The sequence below is a fragment of the Gastrolobium bilobum genome, unplaced genomic scaffold, assembly GCF_033153095.1.
Source record: "Gastrolobium bilobum isolate Gb01-03AN ecotype WA unplaced genomic scaffold, APGP_CSIRO_Gbil_v1 utg1031, whole genome shotgun sequence".
Lineage (NCBI taxonomy): Eukaryota > Viridiplantae > Streptophyta > Magnoliopsida > Fabales > Fabaceae > Gastrolobium > Gastrolobium bilobum.
This window is the reverse complement of record NW_026899326.1, coordinates 62,200-87,616: the sequence shown is the minus strand read 5'-3', so window position 1 is coordinate 87,616 and position 25,417 is coordinate 62,200. Positions and strand designations below refer to the sequence as shown.

At 35.9% G+C, this 25,417-nt stretch overlaps 3 protein-coding genes across 5 annotated transcripts; all 3 read right to left on the bottom strand.

The window, feature by feature from the left end:
- Window positions 1–255: 255 nt before the first annotated feature.
- Window positions 256–3,160, bottom strand: LOC133289650 (patatin-like protein 2). Of its 2 annotated transcripts, none has more exons than XM_061487632.1 (6): window positions 3,020–3,160; window positions 2,509–2,690; window positions 2,203–2,392; window positions 1,173–1,337; window positions 761–1,063; window positions 256–435 (listed from the first exon to the last, which is right to left on the bottom strand). In XM_061487632.1, the coding sequence occupies exons 1-6, from the start codon at window positions 3,158–3,160 to the stop codon at window positions 256–258; spliced, it is 1,161 nt and encodes a 386-aa protein (XP_061343616.1). The 2 variants fall into 2 exon arrangements, with proteins under 2 accessions (XP_061343616.1, XP_061343617.1); XM_061487633.1 differs by having other exon boundaries at window positions 3,056–3,160.
- A 12,883-nt stretch (window positions 3,161–16,043) lies between these two features.
- On the bottom strand, window positions 16,044–17,303 carry LOC133289659 (uncharacterized). The gene is made up of 3 exons (XM_061487652.1): window positions 17,174–17,303; window positions 16,659–17,080; window positions 16,044–16,574 (listed from the first exon to the last, which is right to left on the bottom strand). Exons 1-3 carry the CDS (start codon window positions 17,301–17,303, stop codon window positions 16,044–16,046), a joined length of 1,083 nt encoding a protein of 360 aa, XP_061343636.1.
- A 2,448-nt stretch (window positions 17,304–19,751) lies between these two features.
- On the bottom strand, window positions 19,752–23,197 carry LOC133289649 (patatin-like protein 2). 2 transcript variants are annotated; one of them, XM_061487630.1, is made up of 6 exons: window positions 23,057–23,197; window positions 22,350–22,531; window positions 22,050–22,239; window positions 20,462–20,623; window positions 20,054–20,356; window positions 19,752–19,931 (listed from the first exon to the last, which is right to left on the bottom strand). In XM_061487630.1, the coding sequence occupies exons 1-6, from the start codon at window positions 23,195–23,197 to the stop codon at window positions 19,752–19,754; spliced, it is 1,158 nt and encodes a 385-aa protein (XP_061343614.1). The 2 variants fall into 2 exon arrangements, with proteins under 2 accessions (XP_061343614.1, XP_061343615.1); XM_061487631.1 differs by having other exon boundaries at window positions 23,093–23,197.
- Window positions 23,198–25,417: the final 2,220 nt, after the last annotated feature.

Here is a 25,417-nt window from a genome sequence, read left to right as displayed (position 1 = left end):
AATTGAATCAATGAAGATGATAGAATCAAATGCCTCTGCAAAATATAAGATGAGAAAATGGGACTAGAAGGCCTTTTTAGTGTGTGGGGATCTCATTTCACGGAGTCTCCTCTCTTGTGAAAGTATTTTTGCAAACCTGAATACAATAGAATCAAATGTGTTATTAGTATCATTGTAATGTGTTACACATGGATTGTAATATGCATCGTAATTAAATGAACTATACTATTAATGATGAAGATGTCTATTTTAATCTTACCTTCTGAGAGCATCTTCATTGGTTTCCCCATTTTGAAGCGGCTCAAACAGACCATTATCTAAATTGACCCTGGAGACTGGTTTCTTTAATAGCTTTTCACCAATTTGGCAAAGTTTTCCCAAGTTCTCCTTTGTAGAAATGTCAACTGAAGAATCTGTTCCGGTCAATGTGTCATCCTGCATGTTGTCGAGCAAATATGATCATTTATGCTTAATATATATTTTTGACATATGTTCTTAGGAAAAAAAGTATCTAACGTTACTTTAGACAATTTTGTCTAATATTCACTGAAGCGATGCCATTTTAGGATTAAAAAAATTAAAAAATTAGAATAAATAAATTAAAATTACAAATATACTATGATTTTCGCTCTAAAACGACATCGTTTTGGTGAACGTTCGAAAAAGTTGTCTAAAGTAACTTTACAAAAAAAAAATTAACCCTTATGTTATTTCTAAAGGAAGAACTATCAAGAGAGAATTTTGATCTTTAGGAATTTACCTGTATGCGAAGGTAATTATCTTCAGAATGAAGTGCTTGAGTAAGAGTAGATAAATGGAAATCAACCATATCAGCACTGGATTGAGTAAAAACATCGATTAAGGGAGTACAACCACTATGAGTTAGCCAGTCCAATAGACCCCATTTGGCTGCCATTTTTGCATTGAATTTTTCCTCATTTTTTGCTGTGCCTGTCCCTATTGATATTATTAGGAACCGATCATATTCTAGAGGCTTTATTGGAAAGAAATCAGAATTCTCATCAATGATCTGCTTTGTTACTTCGTTCATGGCAACTAAAGTCTGCATAATTTCCCCAAGAAAAGAAAAATTAGCGATGCTTACAACGTAGTAATCATTATAATTAAATAAAATTTCAAATAACAAATAATAAGTGAATATTTACACATACCGGGTTATTTGCACAAACACCACCATCAATAAGGTTAAATTCGTGCACCTTTCCTTTTGAATCTTGGTTTATGAAGTTGTAGGCAGGGAGATAAGTAGGTGCAGCGGACGTGCTAATGCATATGTCAGAGAGTTTAGCATCCAATAAGCAAGGGTTCATCTTAATCTGCATTAATTTCAAATCTTTTGATCATCTATTTGATTTTATTAAATTGAATTAGTAAGAGTCTTTTCTTTTAAATGTGTTCCTGACGGTCAATCATATTCATTACCTTTATATGTCTAATATAAGTTTGAGCAAATATCCTTTTTGGTCCTTAGCAAATTTTACGATAACCGCTTTAGTCCCTAGCAAATAAAAAGGCCCATCGTAGTCTCTAATAAATTCAAAATGGACCAGTTTTAGTCCTTTTAAGGACTAATATGGATCTTTTTTGAATTTGTGAGGGACCACGATTTCAATTAAATGGGTCCATTTTGAATTTCTTAGGGACTAAAATAGACCTTTTTATTTGCTAGGGACTAAAACGGGAGTCGTAAAATTTGCTGAGGAGCAAAAAGAGTATTTACTCTATAAGTTTATATATAAAAATATTAAAAACAAAAGTTAAACAGCAAAAAATAGAAAAGTAGATTAAAACAGTTATAATATAGTTGTAATTTATTAACTGAGAAAAACGAAAAAGGAAAACACAAAATTACTTTGGTTTTAATTTTTTTTCTTTTATCATGCAGTTCATGCTGTTCTATATACGATCTAATATTCTATTATTTATAGATGAGGACGACTGGCTGCCTTTAACAAAACAATTATTTTCTTCAAAAATAAAATAAAATTATTTTCGTATCCTAAAATATAATTATTTCTATCTTAGTCAAGAATTTTTCTGTTTGGGATACTGCTGAAAGTACAAGATGAAGGCTCTGAACAAATAATTATAGGCCCTACCCCACACCATGCAAGTTGGAAGAAGATTCATTTGAGCAATGAAAAACAAATAAAGACGTGGAGAGGAGAGAAAGAAGTAAACCTGATAAGATGAGAAAATAGTTGGCTGCAAGCTCTTTATGTCGAAGGTGGGAATGACAACGTTGGTGAGAGTCTCATGCAAGCGAATGTCACCAAGTTTCTCTCTGACGACCCCATGCAGGTATTTCCCATCATATTTGGGTCCTCCCAGAGATCTTACTACCTTCGCTAATAGTGTCCCACAAAATCCTCTGCAACAAATTGAACCCCAAAACTTTAATTTCTCAATTATTATTATACCTCATATTACAAGTACATTTAACAAAATAAAGAAAGAGTTGGATCCTTCTATACAAATATTTATTACCTATATTGTGGGAAAATTTTGGGGCAGTGGTCCATGTAAAAGGGCTTGATATCTTTGGCGGCAAAAAGTGGACGATTATTTTGATCAGGAGCAGTTAACATAGCAGTTACAAGACCTCCCGTGCTTGTTCCTGATATCACATCAAAGTAGTCTGCAAGCCTTGCATCCTCACCATCCAACTCCTGCATGATACAATTTAATTATTCTTTCAAAATAATAAAATAATGCTTCTATATGACTTCTTAATTTGTTTATACCAATAATACATTGTAATCTGCATTTGCTATAACTAGTAACATCTTGTACTTCCTTAGTTTATTGGCTCCACATGAATGATATGAGTTACGACTTAATAATAGGATTAATAGTTTTAGTTAGGATTCATGGTTCTGATCTTAACTATATATATATATATATATATATACCTTAATTAATGAGGATTAGCTAGCTGATAAAAGAAATACTTACATAGCTTTCTACTAAGCTATAGGTTCATTTTAATTATATATACCTGAAGCTGAGATTCAAGGAAAGCAATAATGGTTGCAGGAATGATGCCCCTAATACCACCCCCATCGATGCTAAGAACTGTTACTAAGTTTCCATAAGTAGGGGCTTGAATTTGTGCAACGGATGACTTTGTTCTCTCCATGTATATATATTTGAAAGGCGATTTGGAGGTTTGTGTGCACAAAATATACACTATCTTGTGTAAAGACTAATGCTAAAGAAAAAGCTGAAAGCAAAGGCTGTAGTTTCTTTTTTTGGGCAGAAAGTATAATGCAACAAGGAATTTATGCTAACTGAAGAAAGATTCGGGTTTGCTTGGGTTGTCAGATAGGTCTGCTCATGGTGCTATTTATAGTGGCATGACCCCATGAAATTTGATTTGTTCTCAGTTAAAATTCAAAGAGGTAACTAGGGAGGACATAGTCAAAGACTGCTGAATAGGACACACGATATATCCGTCAAGGATTGAAATGTGACATGGTGGTCCAAAAAGTACAATATAGACTTTTTCCTCGTTTACCGAAGACTCACCACGCGTGCCATGGCGATTTGGTTAATTATGAAGAGCTTGAGTTGCACAATGATATAAGATCGCATGATAGCAACCTTGGACGAGCTAGATAGGTTCAACATATATTATATTTTTTTCTTGATATATCCCTGCATGCCAAACGATTTCCAGGCCCACCACATCAAGCGTCTTTCTTTTAGGATTTGAAATATTAAAATTAAGGGTACGGTTTTGTCATTTTAAATGATATAAGTTATGTCATTTTAGAAGAGAAATAAACATAAAAAATGAAAATCATGGAAGAGAAAAAGTGAGTAGTTTTTTAATTTAAAATTTTAATAATAAATTTTTGTGTGTGTTTATCTCTCTCCTAAAATGACATAACTTTATGTCATTTAAAATGATAAATAATTTTCCCTAAAATTAAATATTTTATTATAAGAATGGGACAACAGTAATTAAACTCTAGTACTCAGTACGTACTTGGATTGTAAAAACCTTCATATTATATAAAAAATCAATTCAACCCAAACATTTAAATTTTTAGATAAATAGATTATTATTATTTTATATTATACTATTCCTTAATATTTGTGTTTGGAAATTCATTGGAGACTTGCATGTCAAGAACATACACCAGTGGGCACTGGCGATTTCACAAGTTCGTCTCATTCCTTAGGGAACGTGAAGCGAAACGTTATGATACTTATTAGCTGAATTAATTTTTATTGGCTCCTAATTAACTAGTTTATGAAAAAAATAACGCATATAACTAAAATAATGATCGGCGGCGGGTAACATAATAACCAATCGTTCCCGCTCTTTGTTTAATAATTTTGTGACATTATTTCCAACACTACCTATGTTATTAAGCTGTGGGGTTTTGATCGCCACCCCGCCTCTGATTTAAACAACTTGCTTAAATGTTCTATAAAAAAAAAAGGTGGCGGCTATGAAATTCTTTCACGGTACCATAAGAATGGAGCAGTCGAAGGAGCCACCACAAGTTATAATAATTTAACACAAATAGTTTTTTTTTTTTGAAAACTATTCTGTCATAGGGACAGAGATGTCTAGTCTTGTGATTAATATGTCAATATCGGATCTGAATGCCCTCTCTCAAATTCCTCTGAAAAAAAGTACCTCAGAGAACAGCGAATCACTACGCATTATGATAATAACAGCATAACAAAAGGGTGGGGTGTATACACAATGATAAATAAGAATGACGGTTTAGAGTGTATGTACCTGGTTATCTTAACCCTTTATTTATAGAGTTGGCCTATAGGTAGTAGAATTCTGGACCTTGGGTAGCTCTTCTGAGGGCCCATGTCCAGGTTCATAGCTGTCGTATTATGATTCATAATAATTAATGATCATTTCCTTTATTTGCATTACTTCATTTTTATGTTGCCCTTTCTTGGGCCTTCTATAATATGAGCCTCTTATATGAGTCCATAACAGTTGCATTCTAACCCGGTAATCTGGGTGTCCGGGGCGGCTACCGGGGTGAATATTATATTACTTATAACAACTAGATTTGACCTCCGTATTCTAGGTTAAGTGCCATGCATTATTTGGCTGGTCGGGATAACCATGTCTTTATTGTAATTCATCATGTTCCGATTTCGTACGCCGAGTTGAACTTTTTTGACCGAGTTGCGATGCTTTATCTAACATCCAAGTAATCTTGTTGTTCCACAGTCCAGATTTTGTTCTTTGGATACACCCTGGTTCACGCCGAGGGACTTTCTTTTTGTGCTTCATGATCTAAATTTTACCTCAGCCTTTGAATTTTGGTGCCGGGTTTCATAAGCCAGGTACTAACTATGTTGCTCTAGTATTCTTCCCCTAACCTTTTATGGTTGAGGTACTAGCTTGGGACTGGCTAACCTTTCTTTAGATGGCCTTGCCAAGATCTCAACTTAAAAAGGTTGTTGCTTTTCCTCACTCTATTTTGATTGTTGCGTACCTATGCTTGCCCCCTCAGTCTGACAGTCTAGAAGTCCGGGATGTCTGGCTGTTTTGTTTTTGTACTCCGGTCATGTTCGGATCTTTTGAAGACTTCATTTGGTCCTTTTGTAGGATGCCTTGTTCGTGCTTCTCCGTTGCCCTGTTTGGGCAGATCCGGGTGCTGGCCTTAAGGCTTTTTCTTTTTATCTGAAATCGATCTTCGTCCAGGATACCCATTTTGTACTATACTTTTTGTTGTTTTGGGGGCCTTTGAGCTCGTTTTAAATTTACAATTAATATTGCAGGGTTTGTTCCCGGTCCTTTTTGGTAGTTTGAACTCCTTTTTTGTGAATGCATGTTTGTTTGAGTCACTTTGTTTAAACCCGTGACGTTGAGCCTCTTTTGACACTTCATTGTGCCGACTATTTGGGTCTAGCTTGGTCTTTATAGCTCTAGTACTTTTGAAGGTAATAATGTCACTGTAACACCCCGTGTGCATCCGGTGTATTAAACATACATATAGTAATAGTGCAGCTAAATAAATGCGGAAGCTAACTTTTTCTTTTCAATTATGATATCATTATTTATTAACCAAGTGGATTACTTATTCTTTTTCAAAATATCTCCTGTATGTAAATTGCAATAAATAACTAACTGAATATCCTCATATCATAAATAGTATCAAGTCACGGAACTACAACACGTAGACCGGACCAAATCCTGATACATAAGTACAACTCAAGTCTAAAGACATAACTGATATCAATATGTCATGGACAACCCCCATGCTCACCAAATAAGGCAACAAAGTCAACAATGTCTCAAATCAACTAGCAATATACTGATAGCAAGGCATAACAGAAATGCAGGCATATCAATACATCAACATGCATAATCAGCTCAACTTTGGCCTCCTGCCACCAGAGGTCTCAACTTCAGAGGTACCTGTACCTGAAAATGTGCCCCAACACGGGGTGAGATCTCTAAAAAGAAATCTCAGTAAGATAAGGGGTCTTTAAGGAGCTCTCCACCCCAAGCTCACTTACATGTGCAATATAAGTTCAAAAGCATAATATCATCAGCATTTCAAAATCCGTGCAATGCAGCATATATCCATGTCATGTGTGTATAAACATTCTAATGGCCAGAGAAATAAAGGTAGGCCCAATAAATACCCAAGGGCACATGATCCTAGGTCAGTCCTTCATCTTCTACGTAGCATTTTCTGAACCTAGGGAGGCAGCCACCTTCTCCCACCTTCTCTCCTCCATATTGAAGCTCCAAGAGAGCACCTTTCCACTTAGTTCCTTCACCAAAGTTGCTTATAAGAGTGTGCTCTAGCCTTGGGTGGGTGAAAGTCCAGCCATTTCTGAGTTGTGGGTGTTGTGTTGAGTGAGGGAGCTGCTGTCTTGGAGGTTGTGAGGTGTAGGAGCCTATTTTCTGCTGAGTTTGAGCCTCTATAGGTATACCTTGAACTTTCTCTTTGAAATTTCATGAAAATAGCTTGTTTGGGTCAAAACCGAACCTTGGATCACAGGGAGCCATTTTTGCTTCGAATTGTGCAAAAAAATTCTCCAGAAAACTGTTCTTCCCGCGTGGTAATCGATTACCTTTTGTTGGTAATCGGTTACCATGTGCAGTAATCGATTACCATGTTTTTGGTAATCGGTTACCTAGTTCAGTAATCGATTACCGTGTTTTTGGTAATTGGTTACCTATGTCAGTAATCGATTACCATGTGTTTGGTAATCGATTACCACCTGTGAAAATGACCAGAAACCAGTTTTAATGCGTGGAAAAGTCCCCATTTGGGCATGATGGCCTATGAAGTTGGGGTTACTGTTGGGAAACAGTGATACCTTTAATTGAGGGACTTAATACTTGATAATTATGAACTAGAAAAGATGTAAACGAAATAGGAAAAGTGTCATGATGAAATGAATCGTTAAAGTTTGGTTATTGATGATATTTCTGATATAAACAGACTGTGATTGTGCTGTTTGGTGACATTGAGCTTATGGACTTGGTTTGGATTGATTGCTTGAGAGGTAAGCTTTCGTGTCCTCGGTTTAGCCATTGTTGGTTCCACCATTTTCTATGGGGAGATGGTTGTATGCATGATGTGTTTTCATGTACTATTTTATCGAAATGTTAATGAGCTGTTAAGTGCAATTGCTTATGATATGTATGTGGTGTTACGCCTACAGGAGGCCAAAGGGTGGTCCTGTGGGCGGGTACAACAATGGCTAGTACTGTGTGGGTTTAGATAGATTCATACATTTCTTTGATCAGTAGAAATGTTATAACACACATGACATGATTATTTGCTGCATTGCACTATTTTGAGAACTTATACTGTTAAACTGCCTTTTGAACTTATATTGCACATGTAAGTGAGCTTGGGGTGGAAGATCCTTGAGGACCCCTTGTCTTACTGAGATTTCTTGTTTAGAGATCTCACCCCACGTTTTGGGACGCTTATTTCAGGTTCAGGGAATTTGGGGGCTGATGCCTCTGGCGGCAGGAGGCCGGAGCTTAGTTGATTATATATTTGCTGTATGCTGACATGACTGGATATTGGCTGCTGTTTATGTTTTCTGTCCTTATTATGATATTTGATTTGAGACTGCAGTTGCGCATTGTTGCCTTATTTGGTGAGCATGAGGATTGTCCATGCTACATTGATTTGACTTTGATGTTTTAGTTTGGAGTCAAATAATGTATCAGGATTATGTCCAGACTACGTGTTGTAGATCCGTGACTTAGATACACACAGATATTTACATTATAAGGTATTTCAGTTAGCTGTCTTTTGCAATTTACATACAGGCGATGTTTTTATGAAAAATGATTAAGTAATCAACTTGGCTAAGTATAATGACGTCATAATTGAAAAGAAAAAGATATTCTGCAAATTTTAAATTAAGCGTGGCTTAATACGATGACATGTTAACAAACCGGGTTAACACGAGGTGTTACACCTACAGTTTCACTCAAAAATAATATAACGAATTTTATGCAACTTAAACCTCATTTGTCAGGGTCCATTGCCTCGGAAGCTTTAGATTTAGCAGAGTATTCAACTTCATCTTCACTTTTCTCTTCTAAACCCTGAAATCCACTTCAACCTTTCTTTTTATTGCCACCACCTTCAACCAAATAAGTTAATCCAACCAAAACAAAAGCATACAAAAGACCATTAATGCCATACAAAAGACAATTAATCCTAAAAAGGAAGAAGATTCCAAACTGGACCTTTGTGAAGAAGGAGGAAATGAACTTTCAAGAAATCTCCAACACAGTTATGGGTCTCTGCCAAGAAGAACACAAGACAATACCCAAATATTAGACATGGGGCTCGTGAAGAAGAAGAAGAAGAACCTTCAAAATGTCGTGGATGGGAGAAGAGCAGAATGAGAGAGAAAATGAAGAAGACCTAGAATGAAGCTACAAAGAGAGATGGTGCCACTGTGGGAAGCAACCACACCAATGTGCGAAAATGTGGTGGGAAAGCTGACCTGTGGGTGGGAAAATCAAAGTGGAGCAAGACCCCACTCGAGCGGCCGTTGGCCGCACAACTATCAGTAAAAGCGTCACCATTTGAATGCAAAGTATAAATCAGTCTCGTTGTGGTTAACAAAATTTACCATTTAATCTTGAGATCTTAAACACATTAACATTACAGATACAAAATATATAACTTACAAACTTATAAATATAAAATATTTACTTTTTCAATTATATCATCAAATAAAATTAAAAATTTAATAATTCATTTATCACTATTTCAATTATAAATATAAAAATATTTAATTTTTCAATTATATTATCTTAATTTTTTTATTTCACTTTATAAATATGCTTAAAATTAAAAAAATATTTATTTTAAGTTAATTAATATATGTATTATCAAAATCAGAAATTCCATTTTTTTTAAAAAAATCTAATGTTATCGGGTTAAAAATAGATAAAATAAAATAATAATTAATTTGAATTTTTGTCAAAGTCTAAGTCAAATTCATGTTACCACAATGAGTGTAAGTGAAAATCTTAAACCACAGCCGCTTAAATGATAAATGAATTAACCACTATGGATCTAATTATGAAAAAATTGGACCATAAAATATTTCAAAAGCATTTGTTCATAACATACTATCTTTCTTTTTGTTTCTCGGTAATCAATGATGGTCATCAAAAGATCACATACCATCAGGATATGACCACAAGTGTCACTCCATACGGAGTATCAAATATGACAAAGTTCCGTTTGTTTCTCGGATAAACGGAGATATAATCTCACTCTCATAATGTCCGAGATAAACAGGGATATAATCCTACTGCAAGTGGAACAAGTTTTGTGAGACGTGTTTTTGGCAAAATATGACTAAAAATGGAATAATCAAGCTTCCCTTTATCTCCAACAGAGCTCACAGTTGGCAGCAGAGAAATGGGGAGAAAGAGCGACAGTGGGAGAGAAAAATGTAGATTAAGTGACTTTAAGTGGTTTCTAAGTAATCACACTTTCTTAATGTATCATCATATATTTAATTTGTTTTATGATTTATTTTTTATAAGATTTTCGACGGAATTCATTTTCTCTCAAAAAATTCACAAATATAATTTATTTTTTTTATAACATTTCGATAGAATTCATTTTTCGTCGAAAAATTTACAAATTTAATTTCTTTTTTAATAATTTTTTATAAGGTTTGCGACGAAATTTTTTTTCCGTCGAAAAATTCACAAATAAAATTTATTTTTGATTTATGTTTTTATAAGATTTTCGATGGAATTCGTTTTGCGTCAAAAAATTTCGACGGAATTCATTTTCTGTCAAAAATTTCACAAATATAATTTATTTTTGATTTATTTTTTATAAGACTTTCGACGAAATTCTTTTTCCATAAAAATTTTTCAACCGAATTCATTTTCGTCGAAAAAATCACAAATATAATTTCTATTTTGTTTATTTTTTATAAGATTTTTGGCGGAATTTATTTTTCGTCGAAGATTTTCGACCGAATTCATTTTCCGTCGAAAATTTCAAAAATGTAATTTCTTTTTCATTTATTTATTATAAGGTTTTCGACGGAATTCATTTTTCGCCAAAAAAATTCAAAAATTTAATTTCTTTTTCATTTATTTTATAAAATTTTCGATGGAATTAATTTTTCATCAAAAATTCTTGACGGAATATTATTTTTGTTGAAAACATCGACGAAATATGTTTTTCGTCAAAAATTCCGTCTCTAATTTTGATGGAAAAATTTCGGTCGAAAATTAAGACTTTTCTAGTAGTGAAGGTAGGTTCTTTCTTCACAAAGTTTGATTCCTGGAGCTTCCTAGAGTGTATTAATGGTTCACACTCTAAGAATACAAGTGTTATTTACAAAAAAAAAAGAAAAAAAAGAATACAAGTGTCAGCCCTTCCTTTCATGCAGCAGAATCTCAACTCTCAATACATGATTTTTCTCTCACAAGGCTCAAGCTTTACAATGTTTAATGGTGTTTCTATAACATAAGAGTGGAGAAAGGTGGATTTTTGGCTAAGCCTTAGGATCAACAAAGCTCAAGTCTTCAAGAAGAGAGGAAGGTGGCAGCAATGGGGGATCAACCTTGGGATCAGAAATTGACCTAGGGCATTGTACAAATGACTATTTATATAAGTGTCCCCACTAATTAACATTATTAGTTCTAATAGCTTCGCTAATCATTTTTCTTCCAAACTTAGTATTCTGAACCCAGACATTTTTCTAGGAATTATCATATTTTCATTACAATTTTTCGAAACACTTCACCGGCACGCATTTTATACCTAGTCGGTATTAGTTCTGACATCACTGCTCATTATTTTTACCCCAAACTTGATATTCTTAACCTAGACATTTTTTGAGAAATATTTGTATTTTTATTATAATTATTTGGAATACTTCACCGGTACGCATTTATATTGTGAAGCAGAACCGTTATATGCACTTTTCATCAAAAAAATGATTTAAGCGTTATTTGACCTTCTCGATAATTATTCTAATCTTTCTATATTTATCCAAAGTCAATTATGGAATTATTTTTTAAACTCATAATTAAATTATTTATATTCCTAATTTAACGTTGCGGGTTCTTACAATTTCAGTCTTGAAAGAACTCCATTCATCAAGTAGCTTACTCAACACAAGATCGACAAAAACATTATCATACATATTAGATTTATCATCTTTTAGCTTGTTTCTAATGTTCTCAAGTTCAATTAACTGAGAGGTGATGCTTGAATTCATGTTAAATTTGAATTAAAAAAACTTCTCTGCTAGGAGAGTTTTGAAAAGCTCCTCTTATTTTTGGAACTGAGCATTCAAGTGATCTTATATCTATTTCGCCATCTTATACTCACTATAAGTCATAGCTAGACGAGGATTTAAAGAATTTACCAAGTAATCCCTACAAAAGTCTTTGTCTTAGTTCCATTGATATTCATCCGCTTTTTCAATGATAGATGCAAAATCACTTAATACAATATAGAATATTTCATGTTCTTTTACACCAAATTAAACATGTAATTTCCAACCATGATACTCACTAACATCAAATGATTATAGCTTTATAATATCATAGGAACAACATTTAGCCATTTTTAATCAGAGCTAAGAGTTAGAAAGAGTGCACATTGTAGTCCACGAACTTTAAAGACTTTAATTTTTGTCAAACTGCTCTGTATGGTTGGAATTCTCCAAAACAGACCCCAAAAATGGAATCAGAGTGCCTAAAGACCTTAAGATGGACTACCCCTATTGCCGAAAACCCACCATCCCTGATTTTTTTAAAATTCGCAGGCAAATGTACTTGAAACTTCATATGGCTATATGTCTTTCGTCCGACCTCCGTTTATGTGTGTGGGCTCTGTTCTTTATATATATTTGGTTGTCATCATTGTTCTTGACGTGTAACATGAATTCTCCCATAGTCTATGACTTAAACTGGACAAAAGCATATAGGGCAAAGGTGTGGGTTTTACTATTTTTGTTTTTGTTTTTTTAAAATATGTTGGAATTAATTATATTTATGAAAAAGAAGTTTGATTTGAAAAGATGTGTAATTTCATCGTCAAACGGATGTGTTGTTTCATCTTTGAATGAGTGTCATTTAAATTGTGACCTTATGTTTTTTACAAATATTATGGAGAACAGATTTTTCAGTCTAGAGTTTTTTTCTATTGATTTTGTACATTCTTTGCATTTGTATTCTTCTACTCCAGTGCGATTAATTAGACAAAAGTTGAGTTTGATGAGGCTATTCTATGTGGAAGTGTCGCCACAAGAATAGATGTAATTGTCCTATCATCGGAGATAATTGTCCACGAATCTTGTGCACAGTAGAAAGAGCAAAATTGTCTTAAGAACACATTGTAAAGCAGTGGGCTTGAATTTTTCTTTTTCTTGTATCATATATTTAAGTGTGGTACACTTTAATTTTGTATTATTGCATGATTTGATTATTGCATAACTTGATTTCCTCCATGTATTTCGTGGAACTGCATTTATTGGTGAAGCAATTTTTCTAACAGAGATTATCCTCTCAAAATTATTTTAACATCACTTTTTTAACAAAATACTGAGTCTTATTTGTAGGAGTTACAAGTTAGTTCTATAATGCATATACAATTTTCTTTTTTACTCAATTGTGTGATAGATGGAAAGCTTCATTCTTTAAATTTTGTACACAATTCTTTTTTTTTTTTTTTGAATAACAAAGGAATTAAAAGCAACTAAAAAGTAACTACATCCCTGACCATTCTAGGCCAGGCAACCCCACTAAAATCCCATCCTACATCAGCAGTACATCCATCAGGAGGGTTTTCAAAAAAAGTGATATCACATCCTAGCGATATGGCCAAGTTGGCAAGCCAGTCAGCAACACCATTACATTCTCTGAATGTGTGGACAAACACCAATTGCCAATCCCAAGTCCTCATCAACCTGATTTTGTTAACTAAGCCAGCCAAAGGGTGGTTCCCAGCTACCCCCTCATTGATCATCCCCAAAGCAACAAGGGAATCTCCTTCCACTATTACTTTCCTATGGCCGATATCCCATGCCATTTGCATCCCCCAGTAGATACCCCAGATCTCAGCTTTAATAGCACTGCAATTCCCTAGATTCTTAGCAAACCCCTTGACCCATCGACCAACAGCATCTCGAATTACACCCCCACAGCCTCCTTGCAAACTCCTGACTTTAGATGAACCATCAGTGTTCAATTTAAACCAGCCAACAGGTGGGGCTCTCCACTGCACCAGAGTTACCTTTTTCCTGTTATTCTGCAACCTAGCTTTGCAGTATAATCTATTAGCATCCAGATAGTTAGCAAGATAAGTACAGGCCAATCTAGAAGTATTAACCTCACTAGGAACCTCTCCTTCAAAGATAAGCTTATTTCTTTCCTTCCAGATGAACCAACAGACTAGCCCAAACAAAATGTGACCATTATCTCCATTAACCATACACTTTTTAGGGTCCAGGTTAACATATAGCCAAGCTTGTAAAGGAAGGGCCATGAACTCAAGCCACCTACCTGGATTCACCAGAGTTCTCCAAGTTCTCTCTGACCAAGCACAATCCCTAATCACATGCATACAATCCTCCCTGCCCAATAGGCATCTAGGACACAGGTTTGACTCAGCTATGTGCCTTTGAAACCTCCTTGAGTTAGTTAGCAAGTTCTCACCAAGCAGCAACCACAAAAAAGATTTAGCTCGAGGGGGTCCTAACCAGTCCCAAACAGCATTCCAATGAAGATTGAGATTATTTTTCTCTCCCTCACAAAGCAGGTTGAAAGCAGATTTCATAGAGAAACGCCCATCTTGAGAAAGATCCTATATTACCCTATCACCCTCCTCCTCAGGATTTGGAGGGCATACTCCAGCAATGAGATTAGTAGCTTCTTGAGAAATCAAATAGATGAACTCCTGCCAATTCCAGCCTCCATTTTCATCCACCATATTTGCTACCATCATCCCCTGCAAATCAAATGGGATGTCCTGAGTTTTGTGATTAACAAGAGGGCCAATTGACAGCCACTTATCAAACCAAAAGGAGGTTCCCATCCCATTCCCCACCATCATTTTGGAGCCTTCATAAACCTTATCCCAAACCCGAGAGACTCCCATCCAAAGATTAGAGCAACCTGTCTTCTTGGGAATATTGGCCAACAGTCCATTTTCCACTTTATACTTATTTCTCAGCACTTGAACCCATAACTCTTCTCTATGAGACATCAAACCATGCCCAATCTTCACCATGCAAGCTTTATTAACCAATCTGAGATTATGGATGCCCAGCCCCCCATTAACCTTCGACCTGCACACCACATTCCAAGGGGAGGCATGAATCTTCCTCTTTTCCGAACTTGAGCCCCAGATAAAGCTCCTCATCTTCTGTTCTACAGCTTCACAGGTTCCAATAGGAATAAGAGAAGTCTGCATAGCATAGGAAGGCAGTGCTGCCAACACTGATTTTGTTAGGACAGTCCTGCCAGCTAAGGAAAGAGTTTTTTCCTTCCAAGCACTGAGTTTCCTATTTGTTTTATCCAAGATGAACCCGAAAGTGTTTTTATTCACTCTCTTATGCAGAATGGGGATTCCAAGATATTTCCCTAAATCAGCTGTGACTGAGAAGTTCATGTTAAGGCTTAGATCCTTTCTTCTGATGTGATTCACATTCCTAGAGAAGAAGCACCTGGTTTTACTCCTACTGATTTTCTGACCAGAAACACTACAAAACTGGTCCAGTACATTCCTGATCAGAGAGGCTTGGTCTTCACTAGCTTCTGAGAAAAGTAAAAGATCATCAGCAAAGAAAAGGTGAGATATAGGTGGCCCATTTCTACCCAACTTAACCGGATGGCACTCTTTCTTCTCCACTGCATCATTAATCAAATGTCCTAACCTCTCAATGCATAAAACAAATAGGTAAGGAGAAAGGGGATCTCCTTGTCTAATCCCTCTAGTGGGAGCAAAGTACTCCGTTTGGGACCCATTCCAAAGGATATTCATGGAGGTAGAAGTCACATAGGCCATGATGAGCTCCACTAGCTTCACGGGTAACCCAGTCAAGCTTAAGGTTTCCTCCAAGAAAGACCACCTTACTCTATCATAGGCTTTTTCTAAATCTACCTTAATAGCCATCCAGCCCTTCTTGCCTTTTTTGGTTCTCATAGAATGAAATATTTCCTGGCTAATGATAATATTGTCAGAAGCCTGTCTTCCTTGAATAAAACTGCATTGGTTAGGCATTATTAAGAGGCTCATATGCTTCTTTAGCCTAGCAGTGATAATCTTAGAGACAACTTTGTAAATGACATTACATAAGCTTATAGGACGAAATTGGCTTATCAATTCAGGGTTATCTACCTTCGGAATTAAGCAAACTAAAGTTTGGTTGATACCTGCAACCTTAGGAGGTTCATTGAAAACCTCCATAACCATCTCAGCCACAGATCCTCCCACTGTACCCCACTGTGTATGGAAGAACACAACATGTAATCCATCAACTCCAGGGGCTTTAAAGGGCTACATTTTGAAGATGGTTCTCCTGATTTCCTCCAGCCCAGGATTAATCCCAATGTTTGCCCATTCCTGACTATCAAGCACTGGAAACAGGTTTACAATGTTTGAAATCTGAGCATCCAGACACTCCTCTTTATATAGATTTTTAAAGAAACCAATCACCATCTCTTTTAAGGCTTCTGGGTCTTGTATCCACTCATCCTGCTCATCCTTCAGGGACATGATTTTGTTCCTTCTGTTTCTGGCAACTGTTGTAGCATGGAAAAACCTTGAATTCCTATCTCCATAAGCAAGCCAGTTATTCCTAGACCTTTGAAACCAAGTAATCTCCTCCTGAATGAAGATTTTATTTAGTTCCTGCCATAAATCCCTATGAAGTCTTTCAAGAGATTCATTAGGACCCCTGCTGAGTTGTAAATCCACACCCCTTATCCTTCTTTGGATATTCAACTTTTTCTTCTGGTCCTCTTTGAACTTAAGGTGATGCCACTCCACAGCTTCCTTATGAAAATCCTCTTTAGAAGCAACCCAACCCTTATTACCACTCCAACAGCTTTGCACAATCCCACCAAAGCTCTCATTTGTTAGCCATGCTGCTAAAAATCTGAAGGGCTAGACCCCTCCAGCCGAGTATCCTTCGTTGCCATTTTTCAAAACTAGAGGTCTATGATCAAACCCATAGTAATGAATGTGAGAAATAGATCTATTAGGGAAACTCAGCATCCACCCCTCATTGCCTAACAGCCTATCAATCCTTTCTTGAAGTGCTCCTCTCTTCCATGTAAACTTGGGACCAGAGAAGCCTAAATCTGACAGGCCACAGTCACTTAAGCAATTGGCGAATTCTTGCATGCTTCCCCAGTTCACATCAGCTCCACCTTGCTTATCACTCACTTCCAAATAGGCATTAAAATCCCCCATTACTGCCCATTTATCCAGACCCCTGTCAGCAATATTCCTTAAACCAGACCACAGGGCAGCCCTCTCAGGCCTCTTAGGACTGCCATAAATGAAGGTAAAATTCTCTTCCTCACCCGAAGCTACCCAATACAGGTTTGTATGAATGAACTGATGATTCTCCTCAATTATTCTCACATTGGTAAATCTATTATTTCATAGTAGCCAAATTCCACCAGAGTAGCCCACAACATCTCTAATGAAAAAACTATCAAAACCAAGACTTCTAATGACTCTCTCAGCCTTATTACCACTTATTCTAGTTTCTAGTAAAGCTAAAACTTGAATTTTATTCTGGAACACCATATCCTTTATGAGAGAGGAAAACCCTTTTTTCCCCGCTCCTCTACAATTCCATGTACACACTATGAAAGTGAAAATGAAATAGACCAGAAAACAGACCTCAAACAACCAAAGCATTGGTTGTGCTCCTACTCCCCATGCCATTGGTAATATCATCCAAAGCCATTGCAGACCTTCCTTCCTGGCATAGCTCCTTGCCTTCACCAACACCATCCGGAGGAACTTCTTTAACTCCAGAGGACATCAAAACAGGAGCTACACTACTTCTATTTGTCAAGCCTGCACTACAGCTCCCAGGTTTATTCCCTTTGCTCCCCTTTTCAACCAGGATGGCCTCCCTTGTTATATTGGCTTGCAACTTCCCCTTAGGAGACTCTTGGTAAAAGGAGTAACTCCCCTTAGTCCCCAAATCTTTGTTCTCTGCAACAAGATTTTGTTTCACACCACTACCTCCAGGAATGTTTTTTTTCCTTCTTCCATTCTGGTTCTTTCTCTGTTGACTGGGATCCCCAACAGATTTGGTACTATCAGTTCCCAGCTCAGGGGAGCTCCCCTTCACACCATGAGAACCCTCTCCTGCTACACTATCCAGGGGACCAAACCTTGAACCAGCTGCATCTATTTTCGGGGATTTTCCACCCCCATCTGTTGCCAATTTCTCCTTGCTCACCTGAACCTCCTTTTGTTTCTGGTTCTGCACCTGCCTTTTATTATTCCTTCTTTGAACTGTCATCCAGCTTCCAAAGCCATCTTCTTCTTGGCTTCTTTCGACATCTTCCTTATTCCCTTCTACACTTTGATCATGCTCCAAATTCTGGCACAGGTTCTCTTCCCCAACATCCTTGCTAGCTTTCTTTACATTTTCCGGATTTAACACACATTGGTCCTTCCTGTGACCATACTGGCCACATAGAAAGCAAATCATGTGTAATCCTTCATACCCAATGAACAGTTGCCTCTGCCCAATTCGGAATTTTGAGAGAAGGCTTTTGCTTAAATCAATCTCCACACAAATTCTGGCAAACCTGCCCCTGTCAGTGATCTCTTCTAGTTGCCCATAACCACTGATCCTCAGTGAGCTTTCATCAATCCTCAATGTTCTCCCCACCATATTCCCCATTCTCCATAGGTCTTTGTATGTATAAAATTCCCTAGGGACTCCTGGTATCCTGATCCATATAGCTAGTTTTTTCACCCTGTCATCATATGGGTTAAAATTAGGCCTCCACCTCTGAACAATGAGGTAATGATCAGCCACAATCCATGGCCCCTGCTGCTGCACAAACAGGTAGTCCTGCACTTTCTCAAATTCAACCATATAATGGCTATTTTCCAGATCCAAGACCTTATAATCTCCTTCCAGATTCCAGAGTTTATGCAAACGATTCCAAAGAAATTTAGCACCTAACCTCTTTCCCATGAGTTTGACAATCAAAGCCTTTCTCCAGCGTTTGCATTGTTCAAGCTTTTCCAGGATATCGAATTGGTAAAATGGGTTCAGAGGGTCATCATCTCCTGACTGCTCATATGCCTTGAGAGCTTCCTCTTCTTCGCACTCCTCCCTTTTGCATTCTGCAAACCAATCATTGTCTTCCTCTTCGCGAAAACCATCCCAGACACCATTCACACGCAGAAGATGATCCTTGTAAGAGACCAACTTTCGCGGATCTCTTTTAGGTTCTTCCTCACTCCTAGGCGCTGGAAATGCCCTATCTACATCAATCGGTTGACCCTCACCTCCTCCTTCAACCTCCATTGCGCCCGCAACTAGAGGTTCATCATGCATCACCTGATCCATCAGCAAATCTCCTTTAGCTTTCTTTGAATCTCTCCTAATCACTGTTTCCCCCTCAGAATTTAGGGATCGCGACCCTTTTCTCACCATGAAAACACCGAAAACCTAACAGAGCTCTAAAAAGGAAAACCACGCGCCCACGCGCCTATCATATTCTAATTTAATTTTGTACACAATTCTAAAGAAGTGTCAAACTGACTTTCACACTAAGAATTGGAGAATAACAATCAAATCAAGAGTGATAATTTATTACTGTAAGTAGATTTTTTTACAACTGATAAATAAGCTCGCAAAATAAATAAATAAATACTGAATAAATTACAATTTTTTTTAATCAACTATTCTTTTTTTGACCTATGTCTAAAACCCGCTCTGTTCTATGAGCAGCAAATCTTAACAATTGAATCAATAAAGCTGATGGAATCAAATCCCTTTGCAAATTATCAGACAAGGAAATGGGACTAAAAGGCCTTTTTAGTGTGTGGGGATCTCATTTCACGGAGTCTCCTCTCGTGTGAAAGTGTTTTTGCAAACCTGAAAGGAACAAAACCATATATCTTATTAATATAAATAGATAATTGAAATGTGTCACTGGATTGTAATATGTATCTTAATTAAATGAACTACTACTTATAACGAAGATGTCTATTTTAATGTTACCTTCTGAGAGCATCTTCATTGGTTTCCCAATTTTGAAGTGGCTCACAAAAACCATTATCTAAATTGACCCTGGAGACCCGTTTCTTTAATAACTTTTCACCAATTTGGCAAAGTTTTTCCAAGTTCTCCTTTGTAGAAATGTCAACTGAAGAATCTGTTCCGGTCAATGTGTCATCCTGCATGTTGTTCAACAAATTTGATCATTAATGCTTAATATATATATTTGGCTTATGTTGTTATGTTATTTCTAATTAAAGGAGGAACTATCTAGAGAGAATTTTGTTTTTTAGGAGTATACCTGAATTCGAAGGTAATTATCTTCAGAATGAAGTGCTTGAGTGAGAGTAGATAAATGGAAATCGACCATGTCAGCACTGGATTGAGTAAAAACATCGATTAAGGGAGTACAACCACTATGAGTTAGCCAGTCCAATAGACCCCATTTGGCTGCCATTTTTGCATTGAATTTTTCCTCATTTTTTGCTGTCCCTGTCCCTATTGATATTATTAGGAACCGACCATATTCCATAGGCTTTATTGGAAAGAAATCAGGATTCTCATTAATAATCTGTTTAGTCACTTGGTTGATCGCAACTAAACTCTGCATCATGAAGTTCCCCAAGAAAAGAAAAATTAGCGATGCTTCAAATGTATATAATCATTAGTAATTACATAAAATTTCTAATAACAAATAATAAGTGAATACCGGGTTATTTGCACAAACACCACCATCAATAAGGTTGAATTCGTGCATGTTTCCTTTTGAATCTTGGTTTATGAAGTTGTGAGCAGGGAGATAAGTAGGTGCAGCGGACGTGCTGATGCATATGTCTGAGAGTTTAGCATCCAAGCAAGGGTTCATCTTCAGCTGCAGGAATTTCAAATCTTTTTAGCCTTTGTTTTGATCATCCATTTGGTTTTATTAAATTAAATTAGTAACAGACTTTTCTAAGAATATTTACACATTCAGTATTCCTCATCGGAATGGATCTTATTGTATCAAAATTTCAGTCATGTGAAATTTTGGTGTGTATCTCTTTCTTCTTAAATGATAATTGGACTCCACCTATTTAATGTATGTGAAGAGAAAGCTAGATACAAAATTTTCACATGTGAAATTTTAACAATAGAAGATTCACTTTCACTCCTCAGAGTCGGTCATAATCATTGCCTTTAATCCCTTATACATTTATAAGAATAGTTTTTTAAAAAAAGTTAAAGAGCATAAAGTTTATAAGTAGCATAAAAACATTGATATTATAATTTGATAATGGGATAAGTTATTTTACCTACTTTTCTTCTGATTACCTTTGCCTACTGCTCTTCAACACCATTAGATCAAGAGTAAACACCCTTTTTAGTCTCTGGCAATATCTACGAAGTCCTTTTCAGTCCCTGGCAATAAAAAAAGACCAAATTGGTCCCTGAAAGTACAAGAAAAAGGCCACTCTACATATTTGGGAGTTGACATAAGGACTAACATGGCCCTTTTTTTGTAATTTCAGGGACCAATTTGGTCCTTTTTTATTGCCAGGGACTAAAAAGGACTTCGTAGATATTGACAGGGACTAAAAATGGTGTTTACTCTTAGATCAAAATCTCAATAGGAGAGAGAATGATAAAGATAGTTGAGTTTATGATATAACGATATTGTAGAGTGGTAGACAGAAAAAAAAAGTAAGTAGCTGGTATCATATTTATGGCTTTAATAGTTCTCCTGTTGCTGCAGATCAGAAAATTTGCAGCAACACTTACTTCCACCAGGATCCGGTTCCGTATCTTGGAATATTTTTTTTTTTTAATTTCAGAATCCGTCTCCATATCTTAATGTAAATATATTTGCTGCAAGTTTTTCCATCAGCAGTGACAGCAGAAATGAGGAACCACATATTTATGGGAAAAACGTTTGTCCTTTTAAATGACACAATTTATATCCTTTCACTATTACAAAGAAGTGAGACCCACACCTTTATATTTTTCTGTCCACTCTCTCTCCTCCTTTATCTATCTCTTTCTCTCACTTAAAATGACACAATTTTACATCCTTTAAAATGATACACAATTTTTTCTGCATATTTATACCTATAAATGCCTTAAGCAGATGGGAAACAAATTTTTTTTTTTTCAGCTGGTATATGAAATGATATTCTATTGCTACCTTTAACTAAACAATTGTATTCGTATCCTGAAAGACAGTTATTTCTAAATTAGTCAACAATTATTCCGTTGGAAGAAAATTCATCACACTAGCGAAAAGCAAATAAAGACGTGGAGATGAGAAGATAGAAATAAACCTGATAAGATGAGAAAATAGTGGGCTGCAAGCTCTTAATGTCGAAGGTGGGAATGACAACGTTGGTGAGAGTCTCATGCAAGCGAATGTCACCAAGTTTCTCTCTGACGACCCCATGCAGGTATTTCCCATCATATTTGGGTCCTCCCAGAGATCTTACTACCTTTGCTAATATTGTCCCACAAAATCCTCTGCAACGAATTGAACCCCAAAAACTTTAATTTCTCAATTATTATTATGCCTAAAATTACAAGTACGTTTCAACAGAAACAAAGAAAGAGACAAATTCTTCTATACATACCTATATTGTGGGAAAATTTTGGGGCAGTGGTCCATGTAAAAGGGCTTGATATCTTTGGCAGCAAAAAGTGGACGATTATTTTGATCAGGAGCAGTTAACATAGCGGTTACAAGACCTCCCGTGCTTGTTCCTGATATCACATCAAAGTAGTCTGCAAGCCTTGCATCCTCACCATCCAACTCCTGCATGCCCCACATCCAGATGATCAATTAAATTATTCTTTCAAAATAAAAATAAAATAATGTAATATTACGATTTAATTTGTTTACACGAATAATACATTGTAATCTGCATTTGCTATAACTAACTCAAGTAACATCTTGTACTTTCTTAGATGATTGGCTCCACATGAATGACATGAGTTAGGACTTAATAATAGGAGGATTGGTATTAGTTAGTAGTCATTGTTCTGTTAACAAAAATATATATGGGTTTTATAAGAGTTATGTCGTAGAAAAAATAATTGTGTAATGTTATAGAGATTCGTTTTGCGTGCTTTAATTTTATTTTATATTTGTTGCTTTAAAAAGTGCAGGCCCCACAAAATGTTGTGTGTGTAAGAAATTTTCTCTTATCATGTTAAAGGACAAATGACAACCCCAAAATTTATATATACCTTATCAGTCTGAGGATTAGCTAGCTGATAAAAGAAATACTGTCATACCTAGCTACTTAGCTATATATAGGTTCGTTTTAATCATATATACCTGAAGCTGAGATTCAAGGAAAGCAATAATGGTTGCAGGAATGATGCCCCTAATACCACCCCCATCGATGCTAAGAACGGTTACTAAGTTTCCATAAGTAGGGGCCTGAATTTGTGCAACGGATGACTTTGTTCTCTCCATGTATATATATTTGAAAGGCGATTTGGAGGTTTGTGCGCACAAAATATACACTATCTTGTGTAAAGACTAATGCTAAAGAAAAAGCTGTAAGCAAAAGCTAGATGTAGTTTCTTTTTTGGGCAGAAAGTATTATGCAGCAAGGAAATTATGCTAACTGAAGAAAGATTCGGGTTTGCTTGGGTTGTCAGATACTGAGATAGGTCTCCTCATGGTGCTATTTATAGTGGCACGACTCCATGAAATTTGACTTGTGCTCAGTTTAAATTCAAAGAGATATCGAGGGAGGACATTGTCAATGTCAAAGACTGCTGAATGGTGAAATCTGTAGAATCTGATCAATAGGACATACGGATCCGTCAGGGTTTGAAATGTCATATGGTGGTCCAAACAGTACAATAGACTTTTTCCTCGTTTACGTCAAGACTCGCCACGCGGACGACGGCGATTTTGTTAATTAGGAAGAGCTTGAGTTGCACTATGATATATAAGATCGCAAGAAATAGTAGACGTTGCTAATTGCTACCTAGGACGAGATAGATACAACATGAATCTTAATCAATTCAATTTAAAAACTTTACATGATTTGAATGTGGTTTTTTTTTTAATATTATTTTATATTATATATTTTCTTAATATATCCCTTCATGCCAAGACTTTCATATTGAACGACGATTTCCAGCCCACCACATCAAGTACTTTCTTTTAGGATTTGAAATATGAAAATTAAATATTTTATTATAAGAATGGGACAACAGGAATCAAATTCTAGCCACTTGGATTGTAAAAAACCTTGATATTATATAAAAAAATAAATTCAACCCAAAAATTTAAATTTTTAGATAAATATATTTTTATTATATTATTCCTTAATATTTGTGTTTTTAAATTTTCAGGATACTTTCACGAACGATGATCAAAGTGTCACTTTTTGACAAAATTTTTACCCAAATGCCACGCGAACAGTTCTTTTTACCAGACTGTCACGTGTCATAATTCGCTACCACGGGTAGCGAATTTCGTGGCCAATGATTTCGTGACACGTGACCATATTGCAGACCAAATTCGCTACCACTGGTAGCGAATTATGACACGTTAGTTTTTTCCTGCAAAAGTGTGCCACGTGTCATAAAATTAATGTCGAACATAATTTGCTACCAGTCATAACGAATTACACCCACATGACAGTCTGATAAAAAGTACTGTTCAAGTGGTATTTGAATAAAAATTTTGCCAAAAAATAACATTTTTGTCACTGTCCCATACTTGCTTGTCAAGAACATTTTTGCCTACAGTTTTCTTTTTCTTTTTCTAAAAATATAATTAAGATTTACTAAAAAACATATATAATTAAGAAATATAAGTTCTTTGAGTAATAGGCCTAAGCGAAACGTTATGATACTTATTAGCTGAATTAATTTTATTGGCTCCTAATGAACTAGTTTATGAAGAGAAATAATGCATATAACGAAAATAATGATCGGTGGCGGCTAATACATAATAATTAACCATAATACCGATCGTTCCGGTTCTTTGTTTAATAATTTTGTGACATTATTTCCAACACTACCTGTGTAATTAAGCTATGGGTTTGTGTTTTTTACACATAACCTATTACAACCTATCAAAACCTCTCACAACTAGACAAATCTTAGTGACTTAAGCTATGGGGTTTTGATCGCGCCACTCCGCCTCTGATTTTAACAACTTGCTTAAATGTTCTAAAAAAAAAAGAGTGGCGGCTACGAAATTCTTTCACGGTACGTACCATAAGAATGGAGCAGTCGAAGGAGCAACCACAAGTTTTACTAATTTAATGCAAAAAAGTTCGTATCCACGTATTCGTGCATTTTAGTGTTAGTTTATACATATATGAGATATCCCACCACGTGCTTAAAGAATAAACATCATAATTAACCATCCAATATAAAGACTTTCATGAAGGCATGCTTTATCAAGTTTATCGAATTGATCTATTTTCGAAGTTCATGGTGGCTAATTAGATCAATCAGCTATATAAACAAATAGTCCTGATATATAATAGTAGATGTTATTAAATCTGGATCGGTGTAGACCCGGTTAAAATATTAATATGGGAAACGTATTTCTCCTTTTATGGGAGAAGAGATTTTTTTTCAACAATTAATAATATCTAGGGGTGTGCAAAAAAACTGATTCACTTGCCCTGCCCTTGATCTGACTTTGACCTAACCCATAAATATT